Genomic DNA, 14,479 nt, shown 5'->3' with positions numbered 1-14,479 from the left:
AAGAACCTTTTCCTCATTCCCAGTCTGAACTTTCTCTGAAATGTTATAAATCTTGTAAATTAGTAAATGTGTCAGAAATGGTTATTGGTAAGATTTTATTTTTTTATATAAATTTATCAAATTTACATAACTATTCTTAATCTGAGACTTTTTCAGAAATGTGAATAATCAAACTGTAATTAGAAGTGCATGTAGAACTTCACTGTGTTTGCACATAATTATTTTTCCAAGTTATATGATCTTAAATCCTCTGAATTGGTAACTAAAAACTAATGAGCAGAATTTATTAATTCTGTCTAGTCATTTGCTACTTACACAATTTTACCCCTGCCACAAAAAAAAGACAACAAACCTGACTAAAGGAGATGTATCGTGTAATTTGGGACATCTCTCTTTTGACAATATTATGAAATATTTTGAAGCTTTTTGCTTTTATTTTTAGATTGTATGTGTTTCTGAAAGATTACTTCACCATTTCCTGTTTAATATGTTAAACACGGAACTGTTCCATTTGAGATGAAAGGAAAGGTAGAAGTGAACTATTACAGCGTTTCTCAAGACAGGTGATGTGCATAAACAAGTAGCTGCAGAAGAGAAAACTTGTGATGATCTGCTGAAATGTAAATAATATTTACTTTGACATTCTTAAATTATTTTTATCTTTTTTACGCAGGAAATAAAAACTTTGAAGTTAATTGCATAATTAAACTGATGAACAAAATAAAAAGGCTTTCATGGGAAGAAGTGTTTTTTTTTTGTAGAAAGTAGAAATGATTCAAGTTCGGTAATGTAATTTACAAAGAGAAAAATGTCATTTGCAAAATCTACTAATTTCAGCCAGTTCCTGACTATTCAGCAATGTTTTCTGTCTTTGTGTTAGATCTGTTCAGTATATAATTCAGTATATATATTTTTTTTTTCCCTTGGATGACATGGTCTAGTGTGAGGTGTCCCTGCCCATGGCAGGGTGTTTGGAACTATATGATTTTAAGATCCATTCCATTCTGGTATTGGAGATTGCAGAACATGTTCTGTGTGCATAATCTATTGGGAGCAACAGGCATACACCTAACTGTCAATATTGTATTGTTGTCAATATTGTTGTGTCATGGAGCAGAAAGGTTCCTGTTTGTTTTAAACTGTATATTCAGTCTTGGTCAACAGACCGAGTAATCTGTTTTGGTGTGAGACAGTAGGAAAAAAGTCTCAGAACCTCAGTGTTTTCTCTACCTCCCCCATATTTTGCATATCCCAAGCATTTTACTTTAGTCAAATATTACTGACAGAAAAAAGCTGATTGTATCTGTTTCTATATATGAGTTTTATGTTGTTGGAAGTGCATGTTGCTGGATAGTATTTTTCCACAAAGCTGTGTTGTAGCATCTGTATCTTGTGTTCCTGAGTCAGCTAAGCTAAATGGGAACCTGTTTTATCAACGCATTTGATATGTATTTGCTTTTACTGCACTTCTGTGAACTCCCTGTATAGCAATGGCTGCTCAGAAACGAATTTAGTAATTTGGATGCATTCTGTGTAGCTGAGAAACAGTCTGGGCTCCATTCACATGGGCAAAGATTTACATTCTTGTTTTGCTGGCATTTTACAATGCTAGGTTCTGGATGTACTAGGAACAAATCTGGAACAGAATATTCCAGCATCTGCCATGAAGTTAAAAGCAATTTGATGGTTAGAATAATGAGGGAAGTAGAGAAATGTGAGAACAGAGAAAGAATTGTTAACACATAAATAGAATTACTTGTAACTGCTTATGGTGGGAATGCCGTGTTTGTCCTACATTAGGTACACTGATTAGGCTAGCAGGCTCCATCTCAGCAACTGACTTGTTGGCAGCTTTCTTGATTGGTAAAAATTCAGGCTAGTGCTGTGCTGAGAGATGGTGCCTGGAATAGAAGAGGCTACACTAAATGTTAAAATGCAGGAGGGTCAATATCCTTTACATTTAAAAGTTCTTTGTGATTATTTTCTGCCTCATCCCATTTATACACGAAGCCATGAAAGCCATTCCAGTGGCATATCTAAAATAACAATATGTAGATTCTAAACCTTGTCTTTGCCAAACCTGGGTCCTTTTCACAAAAAGAGTAGGCCATATTGTGGTAACTTTTCATCTGTAAAAATTATGATTATGGGATTAAGATCAATCAAGGCAAAAAACCCTCATGTGGGTTTAGAACTGTTACTGTGTGGGGTTGTAGCATTGGCACGGCTATGATCTAAAGAAATGATTCTCTTCTAAGTAAAATTGGTGATTAAAAATATGCTTTGTCTAGAGAGGAGCAAAAGGTTGTGGGTTTTATTTCTGTTATATATTTTTCCCTAATTTTGCTGTTTTCTTTCTTTTTCTAGTAGCAGTATATATGTTCTGAAATGTGTCTACGTTATAATAACAGTGGTGTGAGCAAGGATATGTTCATTGCTGGGCAAAGCAACCTAGGTTAGCTGCCTGTATGCGCGGCTTATTATTTGGAGCTCCCTCAGGGTTGGCTCTAGAATGACCCTGGTGGTATTTTTGCAGAAGTATTTCACAGACCCCGCGGGGCACATTCATCTGCTGTATAGATCAGTCTGTCACTCAGTGCAGTCTGCAGCTCTCTCACCTGCTTTTGCAGTTATGAGAATGAATGGAAGAAGTGATCCCAGAATGCCTTCTGAAAATCATCTGGTGTCTGAACTACTTCTAACCCCATGACTGTAATGAAGCTGATTTCAAAGCTGATACATGATACCTGGGTAGGGTTTTCGAGCAATTTAGATCGCAGCATTTCTTCAGCTACCATGCAGGCACACTGCCATGTCTTTCTCTACCAAAGTTGTTTGACTTACTACATAATGAGGCTGGCAAAAGGGAGATATGTTGTTGTTCTGTTAAAACCATATAAAAGTCGCTGCATTGCAAGTCACAGGCAATAACCTTTAGACATTATTACATCTGTGAACTGAACTACCAGTTATGAAGCAATGAGCATGCAATACTTGCTTGTGACCTGCAGATGGTTTGTATAGTATTATCACTTGAGTTGTCAAGTTTGTATTAATTAACAATAGCAATCTGGAAGGCACATAGGGATGGTTTTTTTTTTTTTTAGAAACTGTTCTAGGTGAGAAGGTATGATAATTTGAATTTATTGCTTTAAGAGCAACAGCAAAACCCCAAACAAACAAACCAAACCCTGTCAGATTGTATGACTCATAGGCTGTTAGATATTTTGCAAAGTTCTCTACAAATTTTTCCACAGAACAACTGTTGCTGGTAGAGAAGTGTTTTGCAACTTCAGCTGTGATGAGCCTGGTATTTATCAGCCCTGAAATTGGTGGACAGATACAGTGAAGAAGATAGTCAGCAGTCTTGAATATGGATGTTCAATAGCTCAAGAAATTTGAGACACTATTTCCTGTCTTGTCTATTTCCTGCAAGACTAAGGGCCTTTTCATTAGGCTTCTGGGGTTAAACAGCTTCTATATGTTTAATTGCAAAACATACTCTTGATCAGATTGGAAACAGGAAACACAAACCCCATATTCTAACATTAAAGTTCAGAGCCCTCTTTCCCATCCTGTGTTTTTTTTCAACCCCTGCCTGAGAATGGAACGCTGGCTAAATGTTTTTGGGAGTTGTAGAAGGTTTTCTCTCTCAGTAGTGCCCAAAGAGCAAAGTATAATTGAAAACATGCGCCTCTTCTTCCCTTCCCTCCACTTCTCCTGCTTTTCACTGTGGAAAAAATACCGGATTGCAACTTAAAAATATTTGCTAAGATGTGAATGGACGTTATATAGCCTGGAGAAGAAGGCTCCAGGGGGACCTTATAGCAGCATTCCTGTACTGAAGGGGTCCTACAAGAAACTTGGAGAGGGACTTTTTACAAGGGCATGTAGTGACAGCGCAAGGAGGAATGGCTTTAGGCTGTCAGAGGGTAGGTAAAGATTAGGTATTGGGAAGAAATTCTTTACTATGAGGGTGGTGAGATGCTGGCATAGCTTGCCCAGAGAAGCTGTGGCTGCCCCATCCCTGGTAGTGCTCAAGGCCAGATTAGATGGGACTTTGAGCAGCCTGGTCTAGTGGAAAGTGTCCCTGCCCATGGCAGGTGGTTGGAACTGAATGAGCTACAAGGTCCCTTCCAACCCAAACCATTCTATGATGCTATGACCATATGCCTGTGTTTGTTATCAAAATCGAGACTAAGCTTGTATTGGTTAGCTTCAGTTATATCTATTGACCTTCAGATAAATATGAAAAAAAAACCAATTTTTTTTGCCAGTCGAATAAGTAAAATGTTCAGTAAATTCATATAATCATAGAATAGTTAGGGTTGGAAAGGACCTTAAGATCATGTAGTTCCAACCCCCCTGCCATGGGCAGGGACACCTCACACTAAACCATATCACCCAAGGCCTTGTCCAACATGGTCTTGAACACTGCCAGGGACGGAGCATTCACAGCCTCCCTGGGCAACCTATTCCAGTGCCTCACCACCCTAACAGGAAAGAATTCCCTTCTTATAGCCAGTCTAAACTTCCCCTGTTTAAGTTTTAACCTGTTACCTCTTGTCCTATCACTACAGTCCCTCATGAAGAGTCCCTCCCCAGCATCCCTATAGGCCCCCTTCAGATACTGGAAGGCTGCTATGAGGTCTCCACGCAGCCTTCTCTTCTCCAGGCTGAACAGCCCCAACTTTCTCAGCCTGTCTTCATACGGGAGGTGCTCCAGCCCCCTGATCATCCTCGTGGCCCTTCTCTGGACTTGCTCCAGCAGCTCCATGTCCTTTTTATGTTGAGGACACCAGAACTGCACTTAGTACTGCAAGTGAGGTCTCACAAGAGCAGAGTAGAGGGGCAGGATCACCTCCTTCGACCTGCTGGTCACGCTCCTTTTGATGTAGCCCAGGATACGGTTGGCTTTGTGGGCTGCAAGCACACACTGAAGCCAGCTCATGTTCATTTTCTCATCAACCAACAGCCCCAAGTCCTTCTCCACAGGGCTGCTCTGAATCTCTTCTTTGCCCAACCTGTAGCTGTGCCTGGGATTGCTCTGACCCAGGTGTAGGACCTTGCACTTTGCAAGGTTAAACTTCATAAGGTTGGCATCAGCCCACCTTACAAGCATGTCAAGGTCCCTCTGGATGGCATTCCTTCCCTCCAGGGTATCAACTGAACCACACAGCTTGGTGTCATCGGCAAACTTGCTGAGGGCACACTCAATCCCACTGTCCATGTCACCAACGAAGATGTTAAACCAGACCGGTCCCAACACCGATCCCTGAGGGACGCCACTCGTTACTGGTCTCCAGCTGGACATTGAGCCATTGACCGCAACTGTTTGTGTGCGGCCATCCATCCAGTTCTTTATCCACCGAGTGGTCCATCCATCAAATTGATGCCTCTCTAATTTAGAGACAAGGATGTCGTGTGGGACAGTGTCGAACGCTCTGCACAAGTCCAGGTAGATGACATCAACTGCTCTTCCCCTGTCCATCAGTTGTGTAGCCCCATCATAGAAGGCCACCAGATTGGTCAGGCAGGATTCCCCCTTAGTGAAGCCATGCTGGCTGTCACCAAGCACCTTCTTGATTTTCATGTGCCTTAGCATGCCTTCGCGGAGAATCTCCTCCAAGATTTTGCCAGGCACAGAGGTGACACTGACTGGTCTGTGATTCCCGGGTCATCCATTTTCCCCTTCTTGAAAATGGGGGTTATATTTCCCTTTTTCCAGTCATCGGGAACTTCACCTGACTGCCATGGTTTCTCAAATATCATGGCCAGCGGCTTAGCAACTTCATTTGCGAGCTCCTTCAGGACCCGTGGATGGATTTCATCAGGACCCATGGACTGGTGCACGTTCAGGTTTTTAAGATGGTCTTGAACCAGATCTTCTCCTACAGTGGGCCCAGGGTCTTCATTCTCACAGTCCCTGCATCTCCCTTCCAAGACTTGGGTGGTGTGGTCAGAGCCTTTGCCAGTGAAGACTGAGGCAAAGAAGTCATTCAGAACCGCAGCCTTCTGCAATCCTGTGTAGCTAGTTCTCCCGAGAGCTTCCTGAGGGGGCCTATGTTCTCCCTAGTCTGTTTTTGATTTGCTATGTACCTGTAGAATCCCTTCCTGTTATCCTTAATATCCCTAGCCAAGTTTAATTCTAACTGGGCCTTAGCTTTCCTAACCTGGTCCCTAGCTTCCCGGACAACATTCCTGTACTCTTCCCAGGCCTCCTGTCCTTGCTTCCACTTTTTATAGACCTCTTTTTTCATTTGAATTTTCCTCAGGAGCTCCTTATCCATCCAAGGAGGTCTCCTGGCCCTCCTGCTGCACTTCCTTCTAGTTGGGATGCAACAGTCCTGAGCTTGTAGCAGGTGATCCTTGAATATCAACCAGCATTCTTGGGCCCCCCTGCCTCTAGGGCTATATCCCATGGAACCTTCCTAAGCAGGTTCCTGAAGAGGCCAAAGCCTGCTCTTTTGAAGTCCAGGGCAGTGAGCTTGCTGCATGCTCTTCTCACTGCCCTGAGGATCTCAAATTTGACCATCTCGTGATCGCTGCAACCAAGGCTGCCCTGGAGAGTCACATTTCCAACGAGCCCTTCCCTGTTGGTGAGCACGAGGTCAAGCATGGCACCTCTCCTTGTCGGCTCCTCTATTACTTGCAGAAGGAAGTTGTCTTCCACACAATTGAGGAACCTCCTGGATTGCTTGTGCCGGGCCACACTCTTTTTGTTGATAACATGAAAGTAAACATTTAAAGACGGATCAGTGATAGTCTGATTATTTCTGTATAAAGCTAACCAGTAAATGCTGGAAAGTAATTGATCCATGTGGTTCTTCAGCCTGAGGTCCTGCTGAAGAAAATGCGATTGTGCTTTCCTTAAAAATCAGGAAGACACTTTCAGAAAGCCTTTTACAAGCACCCAAGACTAATAAACAGTGATTTACATGAGATTACGCTCTCAGCTCCTGTTTCTTATGGCAATTTTAAGGTAAGAGAGGGTCTTAAAATACATAATCATGTATTGTTTTAGTTTCCATGATACAGGCTAACTGGCAGAATTCTGCTCCAGTGTGTGTGCAGAAGCTCATTACTGCAGTACTTGATCTCACATTCATGAAACACACAAACAAACAAAAACCACCCCAAATTAAACAAAACAAACAAACACTCTCGAGGAACCCTTTTTGACTCCAGCAAACACTGACACTTTCACTGGGGCATGCTCAAGCTTCTAGCTGCTGTAACTTCAAGCTTAAGCTTTATGCTTTTAGCATCATTTAATTAGTGCCAGTTGGGGAGCAACAGTACTCGACCTCATGACTTTTTTATTATTTTTTTTTTACTCCTTGTTTTTCCTTGTGTTTAGTAAAGACTTAAATTTTCATGCCTCATGACAGATAATTTTTTGTAGTACATTTTAGCAGCTCAGATCGGTATTTCCCTAACTTTAGACTTGCATGACCACAAATGCCTCTAGTGCACCTGCAGCCTCTGGCATGGCAGTGGTAGTGCACTGGAATGTGCAGCTTTACAGATTAAAGTTCCCTAGTATTGCAGTTATACCAAGTTTTTCTGTGTCATAGTTGGCATCTGAATTCATGTGCAATGCATATGTGTTCAATTGGAATGTTTGTGTCTTGGCCGTGCTTGGCATGAAAGATCACACTGAAATGTGATGGTTACAGTCATGCTCCTTGGACTGATGCTTATTCCTAATGACTTGGTTTTTGTTTAAGAATACCTTATTTTGTCTTTCCCATAGGCTTTTAGCTATATTGTAGCAGCTCATGCATCAAAACTAAGAGGTTGTAAGAGGTCAATTCACATGACTGATGATTCGTACTGTAGTAAGTCCCAGTAAACCAGTATGAAACAAACAATCCAGAGTTAATCTGAGTGTAAAAAAATTATACATGTTTGCCATGGCTCCTCTCCAAAAACTAGCCTGATTTCTATGCTTCTGTGAATGCACATACGTAACTCCAGTAAGCTTTTGATACCTTGTCTATATGCTCTCCAGTGCAGAATGGTAGGCTGATATTGCGCTTGATCTTTGGTAGAGTTCTGATCTTACAGATTTTCATCACTACAGAAGAACCAAGACTTTGATTGCTTCCAGTTTTTGCAAATGCTTCAGCAGAAATTGTTTTTAACTGTTGTTTTCATGGAAATGAATGTCTCTTAGGTATTAAAACTGTGAGTTGCCTTGAAACTAACTTTTGCTGTAGCTTTTCTATCCTAGTTTCAGTTGGAGATTATTTTGTATAATTCTTTTCAACTGAAAGAGTGCTTGCATGCAACTTTTAAAAATACTTTGATAGTTGGCTTTAGAAAAAAGCTTACTAGAGAATAAGCTCTTTAAAAAGCAAACTGTTCTATTAGCAACAGAGCTGGTAAAGCCTACTTTCTGCCAGATTTATACTCTTTATCTTTCTCCTCCTTCCCTCTGCAGTGCCTCCCCTGTCATCTACCTCTTTTGCTGTCCATGCAGCGGCACATGCCATGGCTGGTGCTGGAGCTGTGTTGTCTTCTGCCTTTTGGAGTGGTTGAGATGTGAGTCTTAATACCTGCCTTTTCTACATAGCAGATACTGATTTGGGTGTCTTCCACCAGCAGCTGGTTGGTTTGGGGTGGGATTGCTTTGGGACTTGAAGAAATTTGGTCTGTTTTCAAATTTAATTGAACCTAGACAGCAGATTTGAAAAGCAGCCAGCAGAACAAATAATCAACAGAATCTCTGTTTAGTGAATTCTTGATAAACTATTATTGGGCAGAGGAAATGTAAAAAAGCTTCCGTTGCACAATACTTTGTCTTTCCATTAATTTTTCTGCTCTGGTTTATCTTTGTGTTCACTTGAAACTTAACTTTCTACCCTCTTTCTTTACTCTGTGAATCTTCCAATCTGACATATAAGTGCACATGCACCAGAGTAGAGACCATAGTGCTGGACAAGTAAACTGCAACCACAGCCTAAAGGGTGGAACATGAACATTGTTCTGGGAAATGCCACAGGGACAGAAACTTTCAGAAGGTGCTTTTTGCCTGGAGGTTAGAGTAGGTGACTTGCTGAAATCACTTCCAGCTCCAGGTATCTTGTGACACTATGATCCTATTCCTACTCAGAGCAGCATGTTTACAGTGAGACAGAGGGTGAGCAGGTAGATCCAAATTCCAGCAATTTACCTGCTTTCATCCATCTCTGTATTGCTTGATCAGATTGACCAGTGCACCTTCCCTCTACTGACTTCTGTGGAGTAGGATTTTTTTTTTTTCTTTATTTTAAGGCCTTTGCAGGGAGATGTTCAAGGCTGACTTCCCCCACCCCCCCACCCCAAGTAACCCAGTAGTTTTTTGTTGGAGATGCAAGGTGCTGATTTACGAAGCTTTTATTTCTTTTGAAGGTATCTGAACAGTCTGTCAGTCTAACTCTAGAATAACTGGAAGGCTAGTATCATTGGAGATTTAATACACAGATACTATACAAAGTGAAAAGCGTAGTAGAACATAGGCTAGAATAAAAATTCTTGCTCCATCCTTTTCAGTGTTGTGGCTACAGACGCCATCATTTTTGGAGTTTGTGCCCTTGAAACAGGAAGTCTTGGTGCATTTTAAAGTAAATGTTGAGGAGTTTTGTGTATCTGGTTTGAAAACATTCTTGCCATCTTTTCTTTAAGATGTTTTATTTTCACCTATGAGGATTTCAGCCATATAGAAACCTGACTTTAAAAAAAAGGGGGGGGGGGGAATAAAAGGTTACTACTGAACCACAAATCTTTACCCTCCCAGTATCTTACATTAGTCTGTTTCAACATCTTAGATCCTATCAAGCAGTGATATATAGTTATATTCCTGAAATTATTAATGTTATTTGTTTCTGAATAATATCCTCAGTTATTGGATGGGACTTTAGCAATATAGATAAAATCACTAATGTATTATGGGAATACTGATATTATATGTTCTGTACAGATTGGCAAAATGTGTATTTTTATCAGAAATCATTAAAAACCAACCTGCTTTTCAGTATGTTTAAATAAAAGAAAAAATTGCGATTCTCATTCTGGGAACCTAAAAGGTGGTGGGTAGAGCTGTGATATGATTATTTTTCAATTATAAGTAGAACTTCACGTCTGAAAGAGATTAGTTTCATTCTGAAGCCTTGCAGACAGACAAGAGTTTTGTCTAGTCCTTTAGAAGCTGTGAGAGGGGGCTAACTCAAATGTAATGTCAAGACCCTAAAACACTGGGGTAGTGGGATTCCTTGGGCTTTTCCATTTAAGTTGTTTTGTTCTCTAGACAACAGTGTGGTGTCCTGACAAAAGCCAGTTAACATCCTTTCTATGTTGTTTATAGTACTTTGTATTAAATGCAGTATGAAAAAGGTACCTTGCTCTGAAGTTGGCTACTTTTGGATGTCCATGTCCAGTTTTTACTTCCACAAGTGTTTTTAATTTTTTCCACTTTTCAGTAGGTTAGTTGAAAGATAACCTTTTACATAAACAGTTATAGACACAACCAGAAGTTTGATTAAAATATAACTTCATGTGGAGTATTAAAGCATTTGGTACTCTTAAAATTTTGTATGAATTTCAGTTCTTCTTTTATGTTCAGTTATGTTATCTATCAAGGATGATTTTTGTGGAGACAAAATCTGATTAGTACTGGTTTAACTTTTTACCTGAATGGATTTTTTTCAAGGGTTGTATGAGAAGGTATCTATTGGAATAATTTTTATACTGCCATTTTTATTTGAGGAATACGTTTAATCTTTGGGTATATGTGAAAATGAAGATTAAAAATGTCAAATGGATATTTTGTGTAGCTACCAGCACATTGACAGATTTTCTCCTTCATTAAAGAACTCATTAGCTATTATATTCAGAAACTCCTCTAAAACTGTATTGGCTGCCTATGTTTTATCCTGCAATTGAAAGAATATTCCATCTTGACTAATTTAGTTGAATACAAATACAGTTTACTGGGGTAGGAATAATGTAGCCAAGACACTGACATCAATGAATGAGGGTGATAAGGGGCTGGAGCACCTCCCATATGAAGACAGGCTGAGAAAGTTGGGGCTGTTCAGCCTGGAGAAGGCTGCGTGGAGACCTCATAGCAGCCTTCCAGTATCTGAAGGGGGCCTATAGGGATGGTGGGGAGGGACTACTCATCAGGGACTGTAGTGATAGGACAAGGGGTAATAAGTTTAAGCTTAAATAGGGGAAGTTAGGTTAGGTATAAGGAAGAAATTATTTACTGCGAGCGTGGTGAGGTGCTGGCATAGGTTGCCCAGAGGAGCCATGGCTGCACCATCCCCAGCAATGTTCAAGGCCAGGCTGAATGGGACTTTGAGTAACCTGGTCTAGTGGAAGGTGCCCTGTCTGGAGGACGTGGACAGGGGGGTTGGAACTAGATGATCTTAAGGTCCCTTCCCACCCAAACCATTCTGTGATTCTAAATGGGAGTGCTATGTAGTGGTATAGCTGATCCCTGGTTATGGTGCAAGACATGATTGAGTATGCGCAACAGAAGCATCTTTTGAATGATACTGAATGAGAAATTATGGTAGGCAGAAAAGCACAGAAAAGTTTTTTAGAAACAAACCTGAGAGAAAATTGATGACCTCTTGATTGCATGTTCTGTAAAAGTATTTCCCATTCTGTAATTCAGTAAACTGTATCTGAGGTGTTATAACCACGACTTTTGTTTATCATGTAACATATGGTCTTTTCTTTTTTCAGATCAAATTCAGTTACCCAGGAATATGATTGAAAACAGCATGTTTGAAGAAGAGCCTGACGTTGTTGACTTGGCAAAAGAGCCTTGTTTACATCCCCTAGAGCCTGATGAAGTGGAATATGAGCCGAGGAGCTCACGGCTCTTGGTGCGTGGCCTTGGAGAGCATGAAATGGATGATGATGAAGAGGATTATGAGTCATCAGCAAAATTGCTGGGGATGTCCTTCATGAACAGAAGCTCTAGTCTCAGGAACAACATGTCTGTCTATAGACAAAGTTCAAATGGATCATGTTCACTGCCCTCTACAAGGACCATGGTGGTTTGCACAGTTATTCTTGTGATTACAGTTGCATTAATAATGGTGATTTATCTTCTTCCAAAATGTACCTTTACCAAAGAAGGCTGCCATAAAAGAAACCATACAATTGAACTAATATACCCCCTGGCAACCAATGGGAAACTATTTCCATGGGCAAAAGTTAGACTTCCTTCTGATGTTGTACCACTGCATTATGATCTTGTCTTGCAACCAAACCTAACTACTCTGAAATTTTCAGGCTCTGTAAAGATAGTGGTTAACATCATCCATGTAACTTGGAAGATTGTACTTCACAGTTCAGGACTTAATATCACCAAGGCAACTATTACTTCAGCAGGAGGGCATCAAGAAAAGCTAGCTGAATTCCTGGAATATCCACTGCATGACCAGATTGCAGTTATGGCTCCTGAGGCTCTTCTCGTAGGACAAAATTATACTGTCAACATAGCATATTCATCTAAGTTATCAGATACCTATTACGGCTTTTACAAAATTTCTTACAAGGATGAGAATTTGAAGCAAAGGTATGCCCACAAATGCATCTTCTCTTCTATCACTCTAGATTGTGCTTTAATAATAATAGAAATAGCTTTTTCTATTGGATGTTTTGTACAACTAATTCCTATTGAGCAAAATCCATCTTTAATCTCCCGATTAATCAACCTGAAAAAGTGTCTTTAATAGACGAGTTCGTTAAGTCAGGGCAGCCTCTCTGTCAGTTAAATGTAGCACAGTATAGTGGTTGTAGGTAGTTATAATATGGCTTTTTGTTTGTTTTAGTTTCTCCCTGGAAATTTTTCCCAAATCTCCCCAGTCCCTGAGTCTCAAGGGACTGAGGGAACAAAGTCTCACCACTGTGGGAGAAGATCAGGTGTGAGACTATTTGAGGAACCTGAACATACAGAAAATCATGGGACCCAAAGAGGTGCATCCTACAGTCCTAAGGGACTGGTAGATGTAGACTCGTAGAGTCCAGCGCAGGGCAACCAAGATGATTAAGGGAGTGGAGCATCTCCCTTATGAGGAAAGACTGAGGGAGCTGGGTCTTTATAGTTTAGAGAAGAGGAGACTGAGGGGTGACCTTATAAGTGTCTATAAATATATAAAGGGGGAGTGTCACGAGGATGGAGCCAGGCTCTACTCAGTGGCAAACAATGATAGGACAAGGGGTAATGGGTGCAAACTGGAACACAAGAGGTTCCACTTAAACTTGAGAAGGAACTTCTTCTCAGTGAGGGTGACGGAACACTGGAACAGGCTGCCCAGGGAGGTTGTGGAGTCTCCTTCCCTGGAGACATTCAAAGCCCGCCTGGACACATTCCTGTGTAACGTTATCTAGGTGTTCCTGCTCTGGCAGGGGGATTGGACTAGATGATCTTTTGAGGTCCCTTCCAATCTCCAGCATACTGTGATACTGTGATGTAGCTGCCAAGCAGCTCTCAATTGTCATGTCAATCATGAAGTCCTCAGTGACTGGAGAAAAGAGAAACACCACACCCACTTTTAAAAAGGGTAAATCAGTGTTTTTTTACCAGCAAGGTTAATGAAATTGCCACACACCACCGCCCACTTTGAATGGGTCTTAACACTGGTCATGTACTTAAAGAGTGTTCATGCTTTTGGCACACACTTGTCCATGCACATTTGCTAGAAACAAAGCAGTGCAATAAATGAAAGATAGAAAAAGCAGTCTGGGTCAGTCCAGGACCAGCTGACAGAAAGCTAACTCCCGTAACAAACTTACGAGTTTTGCAGGGAAATGACTGTTCTATCATAAATAAACTGACATTATTCTTTTAATAATTCTTAATTTGCTTTTTTCTGCTCTTCCCATTAGGTGGTTTGCAGCAACTCAGTTTGAACCTGTGGCAGCAAGGTCTGCTTTTCCATGCTTTGATGAACCAGCATTTAAAGCTACTTTTTTAATCAAGATCAAGAGAGATGAGAAACTTTCCACTATGTCAAATATGCCAAAGGTACCTGCTTTTGTAGAGAAATTTTAGTAGAGCAGCTGCCTAGGTAATCTGTTTAAGTGCTTTGCATTGTGTTTTGTTGCATTAATGCTCAGAATATTGACTTGAGCAGATAAGCTATAAAGTCTGTGACTTTTTAATAAAACAACTATCTCTTCCTCAAAGATTTGAACTAAGTAACTTTGTAGAGAAAACTGCTCAATGTACTGCACAATGTAGGATGTTGCTGTAGGGTTGTTATTGTAGGATGTTGACTGGCTATAGCAGGGATTCCTGTTCCATTTAAATGAATCATTATTTTGCAGGAATTTTGTTGTTGGCTACAACAGTCTCAACAGACCTTAAGATTTACTTTTGAGTTTTCTATGTTTGCTGATGCTGCAAATATGCAGAATACTGGAATATCTTTACCAATACTTTGTGTAACTAGCAACAGTCTCCGTGAAAGGCATG

At 40.6% G+C, this 14,479-nt stretch overlaps 1 protein-coding gene across 6 annotated transcripts in view; it reads left to right on the top strand.

Moving 5' to 3' along the window:
- The window catches only part of LNPEP (leucyl and cystinyl aminopeptidase), a 43,732-nt gene that overhangs the window by 3,110 nt on the left and 26,143 nt on the right, over positions 1 to 14,479 (top strand). For 3 of the 6 annotated variants that reach the window (XM_062631733.1, XM_062631734.1, XM_062631729.1), the window contains exons 2-3: positions 11,737 to 12,577; positions 13,891 to 14,029. In XM_062631733.1, the coding sequence (XP_062487717.1) occupies positions 11,737 to 12,577; positions 13,891 to 14,029 (980 nt within the window). Of the gene's footprint in view, positions 1 to 2,367; positions 2,456 to 8,446; positions 8,548 to 11,736; positions 12,578 to 13,890; positions 14,030 to 14,479 lie in introns of all 6 variants that reach the window. The other 3 variants (XM_062631732.1, XM_062631730.1, XM_062631731.1) reach the window with 3 other exon arrangements.

Source organism: Pezoporus occidentalis, unplaced genomic scaffold, assembly GCF_034315485.1.
Source record: "Pezoporus occidentalis ecotype Australia unplaced genomic scaffold, CSIRO_AGI_Poc_V1 ctg372, whole genome shotgun sequence".
NCBI lineage: Eukaryota > Metazoa > Chordata > Aves > Psittaciformes > Psittacidae > Pezoporus > Pezoporus occidentalis.
Note: the sequence above shows the minus strand (reverse complement) of the source record. Positions and strands in the feature narration are given on the sequence as shown.